Genomic DNA, 22,478 nt, shown 5'->3' on the forward strand with positions numbered 1-22,478 from the left:
TCGTTATATGAACTTTCTTGCTCTGAAGCCAGACAGCTCTGACCAATCAAAGTTATTTTAAATAGAAAGTTATTATTAACAACAGACATGAAAACCCCTTATAACCACCTTTTGTCTAGCTTGGATTAAAATACAGGGGTAGTTATAAGAATTAAACAAATATGTACTAAACATTCCCAAAAATCTAATCTTTTGTGCCTGGTGATTTATATAAAAAAAAAAATGGTTGGGCCCTGAGGATTGCCCCTCGCACTGTCATTTGAGGACAGTACATGTGTACTGAGTGTGTGTATAATGTAATGAACAATATAATTATGTTTACCAGGAGCATGGACGTTTGTATAAACATGCCTGTGTGTGTGTGTGTGTTAGTGTGTGTGTGTAGCATTGGTTACCTTAGTGCTGGCCACTCCGATCTCAGGTCCAGCGTTGATGTGGACGCCACAGTCGGTCTCGCGGGAAATGGAGCTGCCGACAGTGTTGGTGATTCCTACAGTCAGTGCACCTCGCTCCTTACAGTATCGCAGAGCCAGCAGACTGTCTGCAGTCTCACCTGCAAATGACAAAAACTTAATACTTAATACTTAAAAACTTAATAACACACACAAAGGCGCTGCCACAATGATCGGGAGATCCCCGGTTCGAATCCTGTTCATGTAGCTGGTAATGGGCTACCAATCGGCCACCACTCGGCCTTGCTCTCTCTGGGGTGGGTAGATGTGTGCCCTCTCCCCACATCTCCCCACAGCCACGTACATGGCTGACTTCACATGTATCGGAGGAGGCATGTGCTAGTCTTCACGCTCCTGGTGTTGGGGCATCATAGTGATAGGGGGAGTGATAATGAGTGGCTTGGGTAATTGGCCGTGTAAATTGGGAGAAAATGGGATTAAAAACTTAACATAAAATTTTAAATAAATAAATACAACAACACACACAAACACCACACAAAATATATATACACACACAATACAAACGAAAATTAAGCAATACACAGCAGATAATGTGTTTTCACACCTGATTGGCTGATGAAGAAACACACATCATCTCGGAAGACAGGTGTGTTGCGGTCCAGGAAGTCGCTGGCCAATTCCACCATGACAGGCAGCTCGGTCAACTCCTCCAACACCTGACGAGTCTACAAAGCATCACAGAGTGTAAAGGTCAACTTTAAGTGGACAGGAAGCATGGCGCTAGGTTAAAAGCTTATGCTACCAGACCCTTCTACAATAACAGCAAAGTACCCAGACACAACAGTCTTAAAAGCTAGGCTAGGCAGCCGTGGGCATCTTTATGCCAAAAACAGCCAATAAAAGCAGAGGTTGTAAACTTATCCCCACCCCCCATGAGACCGCTGTAAAAACGAAAATCATACGGTTTCGTTCAGAAGTAAAGTAACAGGCTGGTGAAAAGGTTTGTAAAACAACATCTGAGCATTTTCACCTCAACTAAAGTCAAATACTTTGATGTGTAAATTAAGTATCGGGTAAATAAATTAAACACAAACTAAATACTTAATAAATATAATCCTTGGCATCCTTAAACTTTCTGTAAATCTTTTAATGCGTATTATATTTATGGCCCATTATCAATTAACAGAAAATAAAAAAATAAACTATTTTAAAAATGTTAAAAAATAGATTTTATTTTGTGCTACTGGCTTCAGTGTGAAGGTGTGTTTTGCACTTACTGCCACTCCTGCATGGTAGCTGGTCCCACAGGCAATAAGAATGAGCCTTCGACACCTCTGGATCTCCTTAATGTGATCTTTCAGTCCTCCCAGTGTCACTACAGACACACACAGAGACAAATGTGCATAAATAGTCTTTACTAATGATAAAGTTAACCTCACACACAAAGTCAGGTTCACACTGAGAGAAGAGATTAGTTTAATGATCTGAAGGTTTCCACAGGGAAGAAATCCCCTTTTCTCATTAAATTCCCATTCTATATTCCCTTTTCCAAACACAGCTGGAATGTGCATAATTTCATTAGGACACATTTCCCAATTTAAAACTATTCACTCCAGAAACAACAACACTCCTCTTCAAGAGAGGCACAGGTATTGGAGGTTGGTACAGAAAGGCAGGGGACGTTTCTCACCTGTGTTATCTTCAAAGTTGACTCTGCCTCTCATGGTGTTGACCACTGACTCAGGCTGCTCGAAGATTTCCTTCTGCATGAAGGAGCTGTAGTTACCTGTGCACAGAGACGAAAAAAGAGCAGGTAAGCAAGGTGCAAACACACACTCAAAAGGTGGGCTCAGTACAGATCAACTGAACCATGGTCCTAACTGTATACAGTGTGAAAGTACTTTTTTGGATGGTTTTGACTTTCGGACCAATTACAGGAAGTTGAGGCAGGTTATCGTCACCAATTAAACAGTAGAAGAAGAAAAATAATCACTTTTGTCAGAAAGCAGTTGGAGCACATCCATCTACTATAGATTACTATAGATAGTCCCACAGATTAACCCTTACATATAAAGAGATATAAAAGAAATCTGTTGCACTATTTCTGCTGCATGACACACATACACTGGCAGGGACTGATTGTGGCAGGGATGCACAATTTGGCACATCACCTGTAAAGGCAACTTGCCGGACTGGCAACATTCTACAAACCAATTCATGCTAAATATAGGCAGAAGCAGCCCATGTAGCCCATGACTGAGTGTAGCAAAGTTCTATAGTCTGCTCACTTAACTGTAGTGTACAACCAAAACTAACCAAACTAAATGTGTACAACATAACAAAACTACTAAGTTTTGGTGTGTTTGCACAAACCTTGTGTTTAGATGTGTTTACACTTGCAGCTTTTTTGTATTTCCCCATTTTTTAAGTTCCCCATTTAGGAATACACTATGGGAAACTGCATTAAGCTCTAAATATTACTATCAATTATCTTTAAATTACCAATATTATTCATAAATGTACAATCGTTCAGCAGGTTCTGAAGCAAAGTCAAACAAATTCAAAGATTACTGAATCTCGGAATCTGACTTGCCAGAGAAAAAAATCCTTCAGTCTAAGTATTTCAGAGTTCTTCATATCCATATATGATACTGAATTGTTAATTAATGACTTACAGTGTGCCAGGTGTTTACTTAGTTGGTGACCCTGTGAGCAAACTGAATTTTTTACCAATCATACTTTGGGTTTAAAACAATGCATGCTGAGACAGCACAGATGCAACATGAATGTAAGACCATCCTTAACAACTACTTGGGCTTGAATACAGCTTTACGATAATTGCAATATTTGTACAGTAAGCGTCCAAATCAGCTTTAGCAGTCACATTTTGCAAACTACTAGAACTAATCACCAAGTTATATGATTTATGCCTGCAGTTTCTGCAAGAAATGGCCTCACTATTTTAAATTTAAAGTACTCTACTGGTGTGAAGCTGAGCTCGTTTTAAAGGGCACTCTGAGCATTTCCTATTCATTTAACAGCAACACAGGTTTCTTCCTGGCTGCTCTCTGGTGTCAGTTAAAGCCCTTAATCAGCAGTGAAACATTGATTATAAATGAAGAGGTTTGTTTTCTGCTCGTTAATGAATCAATGACGAAGGTGTGGAGTGGAAAAGCATCACAGTAAGATGCACAGGAATGTGACAAAGATTTCCCAGCAGTCATTAATAGCCAATTAGGGGGCAGCGCAGTGAAGCGCGGCACAGCAAGAGCCTGTTGCAGCCGAAATTTAGGTCATGAGAATTGTACTATTTCACAAACACTCTGGGTAATAGAGTGGGGGGGGGGGAGTGCGTGAGAGAGAGAGAGAGAGAGAGAGAGAGAGAGAGAGAGAAAGAGAGAGGGAGAAAGAGAGAAAGGGAGAGGGAGAAAGAGAGAGAATACAATAGCTTGCGTGAGAGAGAGAATACTACTGCCACCTGGTGGTGAAGTTTCTGATTAACATTTTTTAAAAATCTGAATGCACCAAAAATGTCAGCTATAAAAGAGAAAATTACTTTTTTTTTTTTTTTACTTTTTTTTTCTTTTTAAGATTATGCTTAAATACACTCAAAAACAGACTCAAACACTTTACAATAACTTAATATTAATTACAAAAAAGTGTTGATATACAGCTTTGGAAAAAACTACAGACACCATTTCTCCCAAATTCTAAATAAAAATATTGTCATTTAGAGCATTTATTTGCAGAAAATGAGAAATGGCTGAAATAACAAAAAAGCTACGGAGCTTACAGACCTCAAATAATGCAAAGAGAAAAAGTTCTAGTTTTAAGAGTTCAGAAATGAATAATTGGTGGAATAACCCTGGTTTTTAATTACATTTTACATGCATCTTGGCATGTTCTTCTCCACTCTTACACACTGCTTTTGGATAACATTATGCCTTTACTCCTGGTTCATAAAAATTCAGCTAGTAGTTTGATGGATTGTGATCATCTATCTTCCTCTTGATTACATTCCAGAGGTTTCCAAATTGGTAAAATCAAAGAAACTCATAATTTTTAACTGGTCTCTTGTTTTTTTCCAAAGCCCCTTGTAGGCCCTTTTGATGTTTATAATTGGTCGAATCTCATTTATCTGTAAATCCTAGTGTTGGAATTAGCAGAAATGTTCCTAAAGTTCAGCAAGACTGCTAGTTTTACAAGGCTTTGCTTGGCTTTAACAACAACAACTCTTAAATTTAATGGTTCCCCCTACTTTCGTGTGCATTCACACTGAATTCAACATGTGCTTATAGCTTGAGTAGTCAAGCGTTCAGTTGCAAAACCAGTCGCCTGACCACTAATTTACTGCTAGCACATTTTGTTTGGCTGGTATTCCTGGGAAAGGATGGCTCCTCCAAACTGACTGCACTATGAGAAACTGCATCAAGCTCTGGATGTTACTATCAATTATCTTTAAAGTACCAATATCATTCATAAATCTACAATCCTTCAGCAGGTTCTGAAGCCAAGTCAAACTAATTCAAAGATTACTGAATCTTAGAATCTGACTTTTGAGGTTGCCAGAGAAAGAATCCTGTAGTCTAAGTCAGCTGGGAATTCATTCAAATGTGCAAGAATAATACATAAATCAGAAATGGGAATGATAAGCCATCATTTGGAGCAATTTTGAACTGAACCTGGAGCTGCTTTAGAGTGCTGCACTCTATAACTCCACCTAGATGGATGCTGGGTTGATTTAATGTTATCCTTATTGTGTTCTTGAGACCAACAAACTCAGCCCACGTTTTCAAAAACATCAATAAATTAAGAAACTTTTTAACCTTCAAAAAACAGTCAATTTTCTGGGTCCTACAGCCTGCAACATTCCCTCTTACCCTTCATAATTTGCTGCAGCTCCATCTGCAGGGTTTGGATGGCGCGAGCCGGATGGTCTCCCGCTGTCCTTTTGATCCGGTGGATGGACAGACGGCCGTCTGCCACTGCTGCGATGTCATCGTCTTCCAGGAAGATGACTCGGTTGGTGTGTTCAATCACAGCACTGTCAGGAAACACACCGGAGTCAAGAGCTTACATTTTAGAAAGTTAGAATAAATTACTATTATTATAGTTTTAGGATTATAATGATTATCATTGACTATTATAACCGTTATTATTGAAGTATTGTGTAGAAGTATAATATAAATATAATATAAATAATAATATTATATTTATAAAACCAGGGAACTGCATGTAACTTTATGGCTATATAACTAAAAATCAATAAGCTATAGATACATTTACTTGACAATGACAGTGGGTATTATGATACTGTACACCTAATGATATGGATATGCAAGGCCAGATCAATTTGAAATGTATTACCATGTGATTTTTATACAATCATTTTTTCCCATTTTTTTTTTCCAATTTCTGAAGTTGTATAGACATTTAACATTCCATGAACCATAGTATCACTTAAGTACTGGAAATATGCCACAGACATTACCACTCACAGCTGACAGTGTAGTGGGTGGTAATGATCGTGACTGGTGGTGTCTGGCTAGAATTGTCGCGAAAAACAGACAATTCCACATTTAATAGAGGAGGCCCCAGAGGCAGATCAATGCAGCATTCTTTAGCTTTGAATGGGAGATGACAAAAAGCATGCAACATAATACTAGTTCCTGTCCCATGACTTTTGGCATGTCAGTTTATTTTGATAAAACCTTTATAGATCTTTATAGATCATCAGTTTTAACTTCTGTAGATAATCTATAGGGTAATAAAGAGTAGTATCTGAACTTAATTTACATTTTACATAAAAATATGAATTAATGAATTATGGTTAGATTTTTAAGATAATTTAAACTTATTTAAGAATGTGCATTTTGACACTTATTTTTGTGAAAAAAAATGAGACAATTATGACCTAATCATATAAAATCAGTAATTTAAATCACTACAGCCAATATTATAAAACTCAATTGCAAACCTATTATAACCTATTATATAAATTGATATGATATATTAAATTTAAATACATCACAGGCCCTAGAAAACTGATTAGCATTAAACTGAACTTAATAAAAGGTCTTATTCCAGTAGCTAACAGGGGGAGCGACGGAGACTGAGAGGCAGTGTGACAGACCTGGCGTCGGATGCGAAATAATACTCCACAGCTTTCTCTTCAACAGGAAACAGGCAGGTGTCCTGATCCAACCTGGGAAGAGTGGTGCAGCTCTTCTTATCTTTACCAGCTGGAGAGATAGATACGAGAAACAGCATCAAAAAGCAGATCAAACTGACAAATATATGTAAGCAAAAGTAGAACTACTTTGCATGAGCAAACTTTAGAGGAGTTAATGTTCTGCTCATCTCTAGAAAGAGTGAAAGGTCAGTATCAGATCAGTTCCTGCATGTGTGACTCACAGTAAAGGATGGGAATGTGATCTGCTGAGAGCTTGTGATCACTCTTCACACCCATCAGCAGTGGACTTCCTCTCCTGGAGAAATAAAGAGTTAAATATCAGTACTGCATAACTGTTGTTTTGAGAAAAAAAGAGAGGCTGCGAGTTGTCAGCACAATGGAGTGTTTGTTGACAGTTTGGAGAAAAATGAAGCGTGGAGGTAAATAGCAGATGGCTCAATAGCTAGCTTACAGGATTAGACTCTATGCTAACTGACCATAAACAGGACATCAATGCACAAATGCAGCATATTTTGAACTATGAGTCTATATTGAATTTCTGGAGTAACAAAGTAAAGTTACAGTTTTCAATACATCAGTTATCCAGATCTTTTCCACCTAATTCTGATCCTTCTAAAAAAACTGAACTGGCATTGATTTCCAATCATGTGATCTGATGTTCAAATTTCATGATGAATCGACCAAAAGAAACCCACCAAAATAAATTTCAATAAAATCTTTTTTTACACTGCTGACTTTTAAAATTTAGGAAGACCATTTCTTCTTCAGTAAAGTTGTCATTTTGGAGATTTGTAGAGAGTTTTTTGTGCAACAGGGATGTTTTTTTTTTCTACATTACATTACATTACATTTGGCAGATGCTTTTGTCCAAAGCGAATTACAATAGTCAAGTACAAAAATAATAGAAGTTAAAGGTAAAACATTTGTAGCTAGGGCTTAAAGGAGGTCGAAGGGAGATCATGGGAAAGAGAAGTGAAGGAGGGAAAGAAGGAAATGAGGTTAGAAGTAGTTAGTGTGTTAGAGGTGTTAAGAGAGTAAGTGCTCTTTGAAGAGCTCTGTCTTCAGGAGTTTATTAAAGATAGCGAGAGATTCTCCTGATCTGGTAGTGGAAGGTAGTTTGTTCCACCATTGGGGAACTCTGTATGAGAACAGTCTGGATTGCTTTGTGTGAGTGTTTGGCAAAGCGAGGCGACGTTCACTGGAGGAGCGCAGCGGCCGGGAGGTAGCGTAAGCCTTCAGGAGCGAGTGCAGGTAGGAAGGAGCTGTTCTGTCATCACCTTGTAGGCGATTGTATAAGCTTTGAATTTGATGCGAGCATCAGCTGGTAGCCAGTGGAGCTCAATGAGCAGTGGGGTGACATGTGCCCATTGGTTTTGGCTGGTTGAAGACCAGACGTGCTGCTGCATTCTGGATCACTTGGAGTGGTTTTACTACACAGGCCGGGAGGCCAGTTAGCAGGGCATTGCAGTAGTTGCAGGGCATTGCAGTTTTGGCTTTCATAAAAGACTTTGTTAGTATTTTTTTAATATGAAGGTACCTTGTTCCCACAGCTTCTCCTGGGAAGTGAACACTCTTGAAGACCAGGGCGAATGCTCCTTCCTGAACACAAGACAACAAAAAAAGTTAAGTATTTACTAAAAGTAGAAAAATGAATTAATGACTGTGATGCATCATTAATGCATACATATTTCACACAATGTCAGAATTCCTTATACTTAATTATAATATTATTTAAATATTAATTAGATATAATCAACTAGTCAAAGTTGAATCAAGATCCACACTCAGACCCACTTAGAACCAGTAAACGTGTAATCCTTCCCACATTAGTTGCCCACATTTTTTTGTATTTTTTCTACTTTAAGTACTGTTCAGCAAGACTAACCCATAAGAGCCCAGAATAATTTCTGAATATTGATGTCAAATTCAAAGTTGAATCAGATAAATTCAGTGAGCAGCTCACTGTTTTTTCTTATTTTGGGAACATGACTGTTAATATCTAAAGTTTCTTTTTGGATTGTATCAGAATTAGTTATATGAAACGTAAAACATTTAATTAAAGTGTTTAAACTGTTTAACTGGTTGGAACAGATCAGTCAAAGCTAAAAGTATAACTATCATATTATATAAATAAGGTTAGATGAACAAACACAGATTCACACACTCTCCTGCTGTGATGCTCTCAGGATGTTCACTATATGTCACTTAGGAATTTGAACAGAGAGTCTGAGACACATATGTCACCATGAGCTCTTTTTGGGATATACACACACAATAGCCCCCAGATGTAGGATCATTTAAAAAGCCTGGTGTTTTAGGTTTGTTTGTTTCAGGGAAAATGGGGAGAGCTCCCTCTTCTGGAGGGTGGCAGACATAATTAATGTAGCTTTCAATACAATATCTAAAGCTCTAATTTGTACTCATTTATTAAGTATTTATTATTTATTTTAATATTTATAAAGTATTTATAACAGCTGAAACATGTAGTTAGTGCTGCTTTACGTTGCATATTAATTATTCTGACAGAAATAAACTGACTATAACAAAACTTTTAACTCTTTAAAAGTTTTTTACTTCTTCAAAAGCATTAACCTGCTGATACCACTATGATTCTTAATAATTTTATTATGGATCTATAATCATATTAGTCTTAAAAACAGATAAAGTGAAAATGTGAAACGTATTTAAATTGATCATTCTGTAAAACAGTTTTCTGGTAGTCCTGCATGAGTTTGAAAGGTGACAGACTCTCACCAGCTGCTGGGTGACCTGTTCCACGAGGGTGGCGAAACTGGTGTCATCATTCTCCCGGTTGTCGTACATGTACTTCACCAGTTTGGCGATGGTCTCTGTGTCCGTTTCCGACTCAAACTCATAACCTTTACTCTCCTGGAACACCCAGAACAGACAAGCATGTGGATGGTTTGATGGGTGAGAAGAGATAGAAGGACATATAGAGATGAGCAGATAATGTACTGATGATAAGGATTATCTACCTACCAGGAACTTCTTTAGGTCTTTGTAGTTGGTGATGATTCCATTATGAATGACAATGAATTCTGTTGTGATCAAAAACACTCAGATTAACCTTTAAACATCAAAATACTTAAATGTAATAAAAAACAGGAGCTTTAACAGGAAATGTAAAATATTAACTATTTTTCATAAAACATAATAACAAACATTTTAACAAAAATGTTTATTTAAATATTTATTGTAAAAAAACACTATAATAATAAATTAAACCAGGGCAGCCCTGGTCAAAAATATTTTATTGTGAAGCATCATGTCAGTAAAAGATTATCTGATTTTTTTTTAAGATAATACGCTATATCAACCAGAATTACTTCTTATTTCCAACTTATATTAAAAAAGGACAAAAGAAAGAATAGAAAACATTCCAAAGCAAAAGTTTGGACACTCAGCACAGTGAGGCAGGTATCCCACCTGGTAAACCCTTTCTAAATTCTTTATATATATATTTTTTTTTTTGCTATTTGTTTGTTTTTTCTCCACCAATGCTTCCTGCTTCTGTAAATGCATCAAGCTTGTTTATATGCTCCTTTAATATCCTTGAACATTTCTGATAATTCTTCCTTAAAGGTCATGTTTGGTTTGTGGGGGTATCACTACACACTAGAACAGTGAACCACCAATCTAGAGTCTGATAAATGTTCCAGTAAATTATTTTCTTGTTTTTTCAACATGTACTGTGACTACGGCCTTGGTTTATAGAATTTTGCACACAGTTCTCTCTGAAAGTCTATTTGATTATTACCTTGGTTTTGGCCAGACCTAAACTTAAACTTCACTATTCCTGTCAACTGACACTTCTTAATTACATAACAACTAATCCATCTATAATGATCTTACATGTTGTCATCTTTTTATAGTCTTCTCCTGTTTTGTAGGCAGTTATTATTTTGAGGGTGATTGTAATGGAGTGTTGGGCAGCTACTTAGAGGAGCTCTTGCTTCTGACTGTTGGGACAAAGTTTGAGGAGATTATTTTATAGTTTTAGCTAAAATTTTAATTTTACTTTATTTTTGTTCTGATTTTGCTCTATTAAAATGTAGAATGCACTGATACACCTTTTTCCGTTCCAATGTCAGATTGTTAAGGATCTGTTGATGCTGAGTTCTGATACCAACTATAACTATTTGATAGGTGCCTATAAATAATGGCAATGTTCTGCATCTTAACCCTTTCAGACCCTGCATCCATTACAATAGGCATCATATATTTTTATTTTTAAATATTTTGCAGCACATGACACTATTTGAGAGGTGCTGTCAATTAGAATAGATCATGAAACAGCCAATGAACAAATTTATAAACCTTTTAAACTGTAACCTGGCCCGCCCACTGGACCGGAAAAACAGTAGAGCCATTGTTGCAAAGAAAAAGCTCATTTTTACTATTTTAATGTGCTAGAGCTCTTTTTAATCATGTTTTTTTTTTTTTTTGGGGTGGTTTATAAAAATAAAAAGGTCACAATGAAATATAAAATATTAAACGCAGGCTTCATATGCAATGGAAATAAAAAAAAAATTAAATATTAGTTAATTGGATTTATTTGCTATACAGATTTTATAGTACAATATTAAAGTCTTCTTTTTAGTGCTGTGCTTTTTCTTACATTCAGGCCTGAAAATTCCTGCTGAGTAAAGCAGAGTTAAAGTAAAGAGTTAACACTGATGGGGACCAACCGTTGTGTTTGTCAGATCTCTGTGGGTGGCTGTTGACAGGGCTGGGGACGCCGTGTGTGGCCCAGCGAGTGTGTGCGATGCCGAGATGAACGTCGAACTCTACATCCAGATCAATGTCCTGCTGCTCTGTAGATTTCACACAAAAGAAATCACTTCAGTGAATAATATCAGCATGTTTAGTCTTGTAAAAGAACATCAGTTCTGATAAGAATTATGTATTAACGTCACCGGCGTCTTACTCTGAATCTCATCATCCAGGACTTTGACTTTGCCCCTCTGTTTAATCAGCTGGATGGCCTTAGCATTGCTCTCCCAGTCCTTACTGTTCCCTCCGTCAATACCCACTCCTGCACGATCAAACACACAACACACACCTCAGAGCACGCTCAACACCACCAGATCCTGCTCTCTGAGGTCACATCCTGTTTACTGTATGAATAACTGATGTGTACCTGCAGAGTCATAGCCGCGGTACTCCAGCCGCCGCAGACCTTTCAGGAGGATCTCCAGGATCTCACGCCGAGAGCGAGGGACATGATAGTTGAGATACGCAAAGATTCCTGCAGTGAGAGACAGAGAGAGAGAGAGAGAGAGAGAGAGAGAGAGAGAGAGAGAGAGAGAAAAAAGAGAAAAGAAAAAGTATCCGAGAGAAAAAAGGGAGAAAAGTGTCAGAAAAAGGCAGCGAAAATTAGAACGAACAATAGATAAGAAAGAGAGAGAAAGTGAAAGACAGGAAGAAAAGAACAAAAGACAATCGAGAGAAAGAGAGGAAAATTTGATAGAAAGATAGAAAAAAAGAATAAAGTGTATATTATAAAGATTTATGAAGAAAAAATGTATGAGAACAAGGGAAAAACATAACAAAAGGAGAGAAAGTGTGAACAACAAAAATAAAAGAGGTTGTAAGGCAGAAAAAGAGAAGAAGAAAAGTGATACAAAAAGAGAGAGAGAGAGAAAGAAAGAAAGAGAGAGAGAGTATGGAGAGATTAAAGTGAAATTAAAAAGAAAGAAAGAAAGAAAGAAAGAAAGAAAGAAAGGAGAGAAGTGTGAAAATAAAGTGACAAATAAAGAGCAATGGATACAGGAAAAAAGAGAGAGAGAGAGAGAGAGAGAGAGAGAAATATATTAAAAGAAACAGGGAAGAGAAACCGAAAGAAAACAAAAAAAATAGAGAAATAAAAAGAGAAAAAAAATAAAGCCAAGAGCAAGGGATATGCAGAGAGAAACAGAAAGAAAGAAAGAAAGAAAGAAAGGGAAAGGAAAGACAAGTAAAAGATAAAAATTGACAAAGAGAGGAGGATAAAGAAATATTAAGTGTAAGAGAGAAAGAGAAAGGGAGAGAAATAAAAAAACATAATTAATAAACCACAAGAAGTATTTGTATATAATTTTTTGTACATTAATGGACTGAAGATGTTTTTTTCTGTCTGTTGGTCATGAAATCAGTGTATCTGCTATTATCAAACAGTCTCCAGAGACATAAAGGACGTGACAGAAGAACAGGATGGAAACATGTATCTCTGTATTTCTGTATCTGTATAATATTGCTGTAATATGCGTATCGGACGTCAGCTGATGAAACTTCTCTGACCTGTTTGATGTGTTTACCGTCAATGTGCTCTGCATTACCATCACCCGACCTGTTTACGCAGACAATACAACCACCTCCAGCTAAAAGCCATTAAAAACAAAGCACTGATAATGTATCAGTCCTCTCCCACGAACCAGAAACCACACAAGAACCAGTTCAACCACACACATACATACATCGGCGGAGGACTGCATTACAGGCAATCTATATTTATAGAGAGTACACACACAATGAACAAGAAACTGAAACTGAATCTTATTTTCCAAGGCCTTCTGCCATTGTGACAGAATGATTGATAACAATTTAAGTAAAAAAAAAATTATACAATAATTTAAAAAAAGTGTGGGCAGTAAGTACAGTATGATACATTTTCACTGCTATTATTATATTTGTGAATTTACATTAACTGAAATGCAGTATTTTACTAATACTTTAATAAATTTATCATGACAAATAACTAGGGGTGGTCAGTATTTAACTTCATATTAATCAAAATATCACCACAAAACTGCCAACTTCTCAGGAGAAGGATTAAAACCTTCTAGACTTTCAACAGAAGTCAAAGTAAAAAGAATTCATCACTAGGGGTGTGACGAGACACTAATACCACGGTGACGAGACGAGACACGATATTGGGTTCACGATAACGAGACGAGATTTAAAAATAAAATTTTAAAGAAAACTTTTTTTTTTTTTGGACAAAATCATATACCTCAAACTTAACAGACTGGTTTCTCTCACACATTTATTCTATAAGGAATAGAAATAAGAATAAAAAATAAAAATACAACTTTTCTAGGTCTTATATAGTGCAAACCACAACCAGTCATATTAAGACTATGGTTTGTGTTTTTTTTTCTCCTAAATCTCTTGTAATTTAACTATGCATAACCATAACCAGTCATATTAAGACTATGCTTGAAGTGCAAACAGTGACAGAATATTTTTTTAATACAGTACAGAGCTAAGGGATTAGTACAACTGCCTATGAAACAGTCATGTGTAGGATTTACTTACAGTATTTATATATGGTTTGTGTCTTGTTGGTCACTCTGTTACGTTTATTGTTTTCACTTGAGCCAATATGCAGCCAGACATACAACTAAAAAGTAGCAGAAGCATCTTCTATATCAGGGGTATTTAATTATGTTAAATAATTAAGTGCTATATCCTGTAAGGTTGTTTGAACTGAATGATGTAAAAATATAGAAGAAGAAGAAGAAGAAGAAGAAGAAGAAGAAGAAGAAGAAGAAGAAGAAATGCCTCTCTGGACAGATTTGGTTTACATGTATCCCCTGTCTCTCTGTCGCGCTCGGCGTGACTAGTTTCCGCCAGTTCTCGTTTTTCCACCCGTTTTCGGGCTCCCTATCTCCTTATAAAGGCGGTTTTTCACGGCCGCGGTACCGCGACTCTGACAACACGGGCTCGATCCCGCGTGAGGAGCGGTGTGTTTGCACTTATTTTTTCCTTACCGCGTCTGCACAGATCTGATTGACTGAAGAGAGCGTTTAGTGATCTTACCCCACACGCGATTGGTCTGTGAGTTTACTGCGCCGCACAATTAAATCCTTCTCAGTAGTTTATCGGTTTGGGTCCGCATTGGACAACGTTTGGGTCCGGACCGCGGTCCGCCCATTTTCCTCTTCTGCTGAGAGCTGCTCTCACACGCTGCTACTGGGTTGCCAGATCCCTCTTAAAAAGTCCACATTAAACTGGTTTTTTTTTCTCTCGCGAGACAGGTTTAAGCTTGACGAGAAATATCGTCACATTTAATCTCGCGATATCTCGTGGCACGATATCTCGTCACACCCCTATTCATCACAGAATTTTGAGTTAATATCAGAATATTACTTGTTTTTTTTTGTTTTGTTTTTTTACAACATTTCCAGAATCATCACAGAACTTTCTTTCAGCAGTCCCACACTGAAAATGTATATATATTTTTCAGCATTACAGTTGTATTTATTTGTGTACTTTCCTACTGACATAACGCCATCAGCTGTTTCTCATCTCATCAAGTGTCTCATTTATTTTTAGCACTCTTGGCACATTGAGATCTTCTAGTATTAAAAGTGCAGTTTCTCTGTTAACTTTTGCCACTTTTGAAGCTCCACAGTTTACTAAAATGGCAATCTATTAACCACAATTATTTCCTTTTGGGGCTTTCCCCTTTAGTGCCATGTTGACCCCCTTCCTCTCACTACCTTCCCTAAAAGTCAGGACTTTATCAGTAAACAGACTTTGTGTTAAGTACTACAGTGTTTTCCCACAGCTTTTTATTTTAGGGTGGCTGTCTTGACAACAAATGCCCCCCCCCGCCTTGACCCTTGACATACATGCACACACACATTGTTAAGTCCCTGCAAAGAAGTGTTTCCAATAGAATAGGACTCTCTGGAGCATATCATTGTGGTCCCAATGAAAAACATGCATCTCCAAAACAGCAACTTGATAGGAGAGAAACCTTCTTAACTTTCAATGGAAGTCAATTTAAAAATATATTGTTTGAGTCATTTTGGAGAATTTCTATTGGTCCATTTGTCCAGTGTCTTCAAATTGTTTAGCAAACTATAAATCGACAAAAATGGAGCTACATGTTAATTATTAGACTAAGGCTACATTACAAGCCACATTGCTTAAATCTTTAAATCTGATTTTTTGCTTCACAAATGTAAGTGACCTTTATGTGTGTAATGTGAACAAATCTGTCCCTGAAACGCCTCACATACACACATTGATACGTGTATAAACGTCATCTTCTTCACCAAGAACAAAAGACGTCATAATTGAGACGACTTTTTGCAGCTATAGCTGCACAGCTGCACCTAGATAAGAAAGAAACATGTAGTGCCTGCGTAAAAGCCAAAATTAGAAAGTTCATGTCGCATGTCCATAGATCAAATATGTATTTTTGGAGCACATATGAAAGTGACTCAAATCTGATTTGAAAAAATTGGTTGTGGCATGTTTACACAGCCATGAAAAGCTAAAAAAAAATCAGATTTGAGCCTGGTAATGTGAACGTAGCCAGAGATTATATAAACATAAACCTATTGGCACCATGCCTAATTTCAGGCTACAGGGGAAAAAAACACATCAGCATTGATCTGTGGGGTGGTGGAATGATAGTTCTCAATCCCATACTCTCAATCACTAATGCTGTTTTCACTGAATGCAATTAAATCCTTAAAGCAATGCTACAAAATGTAGTAGAAGGCCTTCCCTGGAGGGTAGAGAGGTTTTGTACTCCAACACAAGCAGAATTATATATTTTTTAATTCCCTTTATTTCAGAAAAAACAATGAATAGCATGTCTTAATATTTTTGTCCACACAGTGCATCATTAATGAATGCCAACATTTAAAATAAGTTGCAAGAACAATGTAGGATATGGGCCTTTAGATCATTTAGAAAAAGAAAAGGCATTAGTGAGTCAATGAGGGAATTAATGAGGGATTTATGACAATGACCTTCATTAACTTCATCTCCAAGACTGAACTCCACCAACTCCAGACTGAAACAGGCAGCGAAGGCAAGCGTGGCACTGTGGAAAGTATCCTAACAGAAGCTCCATTGAGTACAGCTGTGTTCTACACACGGACATGAGTGTCAGCGTGTGTGGATGTGTATGTGTATGTGTTGAGAGCTCGGGAGTCTGGGTGAGGTAGCTACACAAGGCTCTGCTTTGTAAGTACAGATGGCTCCAGAAACTGGAGGGGTCAATAAATATGAGCTTGTGAGTCTGAATAAAAAGCTCTATAGCTGAAATGGCCTGTAGGTGCTGGGTTCAAATGTTCAGAGATAAATTTGTACATAGACAGTAAACCTATGAAACTATGTTATTCGTCTAAAGAGCATGTAGCCATTACATAAACTTGTATACACTTAAAATCCTTTAATTTTCCCCAAAATTGTCAGTGCACCTTATAATCCGGTGCGCCTTATGTAAGAATTTTACCAGTCAGGTTGTAAGGAGCAGTAAAGCCACTCCGCTGAAGTACAGCATTATAGTTTTGTTGTATAGTTTAGTTTTTTCAACACCGAGACTTGAAACTGGAGCAGTATTGGCATTAGCTGCTAACTGTGCTAAGCACTAGCATTTTTTGCCATTCAGAGGTGAGTATTATGAGCCTGTAGCCTGCTGCTAACCCTGGCTGGCACTATTGGAGCAGCATTAGCATTACCCGCTAACCATGCTAATCGCTAGTTAGCTCTTTAGCAGTTCAGACGTGAGTATGTCGGACTTAGAACAGCATTATTACAGGTATTATCATTTTCTAAAAAAAAATTAAAGCCAAGAAGACGTACGTGCACACTCTCAAAAGGGGCGGCTTTTCCTGGCGGGGGTGCTGAATTTGGCACAACACTGGAACACTCAGGGCTCCTTAGTGTAGTGCTAATCGCAGCTAGCCTTAGTGAAAATCCAGAAATCAAAGCTTACTTTAAATAAATGGAAGCGCTTTACTCATCCAAATGAACAGTTTTCAGGATAAATAAGTGTAGATTAACATTCAGCACTCGTTTAAATTTTAAAATAATGCATCTTATAATTCGGTGTGCTTTGTGTATGAAAACAGACCAGAAAATAGACGTTTATTGATAGTGCACTTTATAATGAAGTGCGCCTTATAGTGCAAAAATACAGTAATAATGCAGATTTGTATGAAGGCTTTGTTCACCCTAACTGGAAAAAATCTGATTTGTTTTGTCAATTAGATCTTTAGATATATTCAATATTCAATGATACACAGAAAAGAAAACATTTTAAACATACCGAACCCGAACCTGTTTTTTTTATGAATCTATTTTTTTTTTTACCACAAAAACAGCTTAAATATATTCTATTCCTTCTTAAAGACATAACATTTACAAAACAAAAATACTTATTGAAGACCTTTTTAATTTACCAGCAGACAAACTACTAAAGCACAAACACCTTTAACTGAGCACTGCTTTTCTAACCATGAATTTGCTCGAGCAGTGCTGTTTTAGGTGTAAAGGGGGACAGTACACTACACTAGAAGTGGTACTCCAGTCACATGTGAGTTTTTTTTTTTTTTTATGAAATGGAGCCAGCCTTTTATTCAACAAACAAATGATAAGGCTAGTTTAGCTAGCTAGCTCAGCTAATGTGTTTTTTTTATATATATCCTAGCCCCAGGTTGTATTTTTCTTAGCTGGAAACCAAGTGGTTTAGTAATGCTGAACACATTGTTTTGATTAATTTCACTTATTTGCAGCCGAAAGGTTTTGGTTGCCAAATAAAAGGTGCATCCCTAAATATCAGGAAAACAGGAAAAACTGGTCAAGCACGTCATTAATCATATTGGAAATTACTTACAAATTAGGAGAATGTCAGACTGGAAAAGGTCTGCTTATTGCAACAAATGTAATAAATCAGATTTGACCCATATGTGTGAACACCTTCATATGGTACTTCTGTTTTCTAAACAATGTGCCCAAATCTAATCTCAGAACAATAAAATCTACTTTTACTCATCAGATTCAGGTTTTTTTTTACCTTACTTACATGTCGCAGTGCAAGCAAATGTAACTACAATATTACTTTTCAAGTCAAATCAGATTTGATCTCTTGTAAATCTGAATATTCATTCTAAAAATCAGATTTAAGAAACAAAACAGATTTTTCCTGTAGTATGAACAGCCTCTTAATTCAGCACTGTTTCCTTTTAGTCCTTTCATTACTGTTTTTGCTTATGTCTGAATTTTAAGTTGAAGACTTTTTATTCAGTAACTACTACAAATGATTGTAGTAAAGCTATTAAGTAACTCATGCTGTTAGAGTGCAAGGAATTGGTATGGGCCTACAAGCTGGCCCCATACAGAGAATTACAGGAACACATGCAAGTGTTTCCCAATCAAATTTGTTTCCCCAGTCCACTTAAACCACTTATTTAAAACCACTATACATGTGTGTTTGGAATCTGTTGTAGAGCAAACATGTGGCAACTATTGACAATAAAGGTAATTCAGGGGGTTATTTAAGCAATGTCACAGAAGAACCCCTTTTAGTTTTCTAAATAACCATTTTCTGTAAAAAATGTATAAATGTGAAGAAACTTTACATTTGCACAGAATGTTTAAGAAGGTTCTTTACACTTACATTTCTTTTTTACTAACATGGTCCAAAGGTAAAATAAGTACAAGCCTGAAATTGCCTTGTTTGTTTGGAGCAAATTTTGGTCTTGTTGATGGTTTGCGGCAGCTTTTACTTATGCTAGTTTGGTTCAGACCAAACAAAGGTAGGCTATGTTTATATTACAAGTATCTTTGCCCAGTTCCGTTTAGGGCTGTATGCTATTATTTTAGGGCCATATCCGATATTTCAAGGTATTTATGTGATAATATTTTTGGCAATATGACAAAAACTGCAAATAAACAAATATAAAACAGACTGCTTTCAAGAATATCGCTATTAGCACAACAAGGAGGTTTTTTTTATTGTGTCAAAAATGTTTGCAATATTATTGCTTACAATACAACACTCCTCTAGTTCCAATGTATTTTTGCATTAAAAGGTTCACGTTTTTGTGCTTCCTATCTCGTTCATGTCAAAAAAATGTCTGGTTATAATCTCATGTTTAAAAATAGAATTTAAACTACTTTTAAATTAAGTCTCAATCTGAGTGGAAAAGGTCTGGTTTCTGTTGTAAATGTCAGAAAATCTGATATGAGCTGCCTGTTTAAAAGGGACTAAACAAGGCATTTGTTGTTGTATCTATGTACTATGTACCACAGCAGGCAGATTGGCCCAATGTTCTCAACAAATTCAATATGTTTAAGGCTGTTTTATGTTTGTTTCTAATGTGACATACACTCGACAATCAACAGAACACTCCTAAACTGATGCAGCAATTTTTGTTTATATCAGCCTGAAATACTGATACATCCTGATATCTCGGATTAGTATCATCATCTCCACTCAGTACTGTGCTTTCAAGCAGCTGACTTTAAAACCAATGTACTCTTCTTGTCTGTCTTCTGACTCCCACTGGCTGCGTAAGCTAAAGCTGGTCCTAAGATCCATCAAGGAGTAAATCAGGTTCTGCCATTTATCAGGGGCTGAGGCGGGTCCTGGCATTTGTCTACGTCTTATCTGAGGAACCCAATCTAATCAGTGCAGTCTTCCTAAGTCAATGGTCTTTAACCCTTGTAGTGGAGGCACACTGCTCTGTAGATTTTAGGGTTTCCGCCAGCTTTAAAACAAAAACAAACAGACAACTAGCTATGTGGTAATGTAAATAAACAGATATAGAACTGGGTCTGGGATCTTATGAGTTTAAGAGAATTCTAACTAGGTTGATTTGTGGTAATGTAACTACTTAAATACAAACCTGGGTCTGAGGTCATAAGGGTAAAAGAGATTTCTAACTAGCTATGTGTTAATGTAAATAACAAATAAATACAGAATTGGGTCCGAGGTCTTATGGGTTAAAGGTTTCTAACTCCAGATCTGGAAAAAAAAATAAGTGACAACTTAAAAATTATGAGTTTCTTTGATTTTACCAAATAAAAAAACACTTTGAAATATAATTAAGGAGAAGACGGATGATCACAAGCCATCCAACCAAGCTGAACTGCTTACATGTTTGCACCAGGAGTGGCATGAAGTTATTCAAAAGCCTTGTGTAAGACTAGTGGATGAGAACATGCCAAGATGCATAAAAAAATTTGATTAAAATCCAGGGTTATTCCACCAAATATTGGTTTATAAATATAAACTTGTTGTTTTTTTTTTTTTTTTGCAATATTTAGGTCTGAAAGCTGAATGCTCAGCCATTTTCATTTTCTGCAAATAAATGCTCTTAATGACAATATTTTAATTTGGAGAATTGTTGTCCATAGTTTATAGAATAAAACAACAACGTTCATTTTACTCAAACATATTTCTATAAATAGCAAAATAAGAGAAACTGATTCAGAAACTGAAGTGGTCTCTTAATTTTCCCAGAGCTGTAGCTGTGTGGTAATGTGAATAACAAATAAATACAGAAGTGAGTCTGAGGTTTTACAGCTTAAAGATATTGCTAACTAGGTTAGCTATGTGGTAATGTAAATAACAAATAAATACATTTTAAACGAAACCAATTCTCAATATCGAACAGTGAGGAAACCCCTCATTCTAGTCCTACGCAAAGCAGCTGTAATGAAACCGAACCCGGTCTGTGAGAGTCTAAACAGTGACAATCAGTCAGACTAGTTGTTTTAGAGTCTCTAAGCTGCATGTCAATAAAATAATAACACGCCCTAAACGGCAGCAAGTGACACATACACACTAAACTATGCGGCACAGTTAATTCACTACGCTGGTTACTTAGCCGGCTAGTACAGTAGGTAGGTTACAGCCCAAATGTAAATGCTAGCTAGCAGTGCTAACGTTGTGCCTCTCGAGATGTTTAATCTATTTTCTGAGCTATTTTCACAATTACACAGATATATTCTAGTTCCTCTGAACCGTATGAACCTCTTCTACCTACAGACTGCGTGTTAAAAACGCTGAAGTTAAACACAGTAAGAAAAATCTCATGCTCCATTCACACTCACCACACATGTCTTCAGCACCGTTTCCAACTACTGTGGAGTTGAGTTCCGCCTCCGAGTCATTGGGTCTTACACAAGCTCCGCCCCCTCACACTCTACTGGACGAGAGCCCAGGCTGTGCCTACGTACCCGCCTCTGATTGGCGGAACGAGCTGTCAGTCACGCCCAACACCAGGTCTTCGCCTGCGGAGGCCGGTTGGTTCTACGTGGCAGAAGGATGCGTCCATGATGTCGACAATCACCTGCGGACCCGGCGCTCGCGGAGCTTTTACCTTTCGTCGGTTCAGTCAGTAATAGTGATGTAAATAGTGTCGCGTGTGCACAAATGATCCACACCAGGAAATCATGCAAAACAGACCTGCGCAAACTCCAGCGCCGGTACTCTACGTAGAAAAAGACAGCGTACGTAGCTACGCGGGGGTAGATCTGATTGGCTGCTGGCTGAGATACTTAGTGAGTGATGTGTCATCATACTGTCCGGGATGGAGAGGATCAGTAACAGTCATGTGTGTTTATGGTGATTATTACGAATAGTTTATGGAATATTCCGTCAAATCTGTGCCATTTCTGTCCCCATGGAAATTACATGTATAAATGTGCACACACAGTAACTTTAAAATAAATTTTATTATTAAGCATAGCGTCTTGTACATCGAACTAATTACGAAAGTAAGATTAGTAATTAAAAATATTAATAAAAACTACTTAGAACACTGAAAAATAGCATTTGTTACCTGTCCCCACTTTGTAACTATAAACTTTATCATAAAATATAATTAAATAAAATCCTTCGTAGATATAATTTATTTTTGCATTGTTGTGTTACTCCAAATCCCATATATGCTTTACAAGATATTTTACCTTCTACCTTAGATATTGTTTATTTTGATATACACATTTAATATACACAAAATGTGCTTAGTGTCCTTCTATTATTAGTGTCAATCTATTAGCTATTTTTCATGTTTTCATTCATAACTTAGAAAGGTTTCATCCCTAATCAATCCCTG

General features: G+C 36.9%; 1 protein-coding gene across 1 annotated transcript in view; it reads right to left on the reverse strand.

The window, feature by feature from the left end:
- The window catches only part of gfpt1 (glutamine--fructose-6-phosphate transaminase 1), a 35,563-nt gene extending 13,984 nt beyond the window's left edge, over positions 1 to 21,579 (reverse strand). Inside the window, exons 1-14 of the mRNA XM_007234760.4 lie at positions 21,472 to 21,579; positions 11,768 to 11,875; positions 11,555 to 11,662; positions 11,316 to 11,441; positions 9,607 to 9,665; positions 9,361 to 9,495; positions 8,144 to 8,205; positions 6,828 to 6,901; positions 6,547 to 6,655; positions 5,294 to 5,457; positions 2,104 to 2,199; positions 1,691 to 1,788; positions 1,018 to 1,138; positions 396 to 553 (exon numbers count right to left, since the gene is read on the reverse strand). Coding sequence (XP_007234822.2) covers positions 396 to 553; positions 1,018 to 1,138; positions 1,691 to 1,788; positions 2,104 to 2,199; positions 5,294 to 5,457; positions 6,547 to 6,655; positions 6,828 to 6,901; positions 8,144 to 8,205; positions 9,361 to 9,495; positions 9,607 to 9,665; positions 11,316 to 11,441; positions 11,555 to 11,662; positions 11,768 to 11,875; positions 21,472 to 21,478 — 1,425 coding nt within the window. The 5' untranslated portion in view covers positions 21,479 to 21,579. The remainder of the gene's footprint in view (positions 1 to 395; positions 554 to 1,017; positions 1,139 to 1,690; positions 1,789 to 2,103; positions 2,200 to 5,293; positions 5,458 to 6,546; positions 6,656 to 6,827; positions 6,902 to 8,143; positions 8,206 to 9,360; positions 9,496 to 9,606; positions 9,666 to 11,315; positions 11,442 to 11,554; positions 11,663 to 11,767; positions 11,876 to 21,471) is intronic.
- Positions 21,580 to 22,478: the final 899 nt, after the last annotated feature.

This window comes from Astyanax mexicanus, chromosome 12 (genome assembly GCF_023375975.1).
Source record: "Astyanax mexicanus isolate ESR-SI-001 chromosome 12, AstMex3_surface, whole genome shotgun sequence".
In the NCBI taxonomy this organism is placed as follows: domain Eukaryota; kingdom Metazoa; phylum Chordata; class Actinopteri; order Characiformes; family Acestrorhamphidae; genus Astyanax; species Astyanax mexicanus.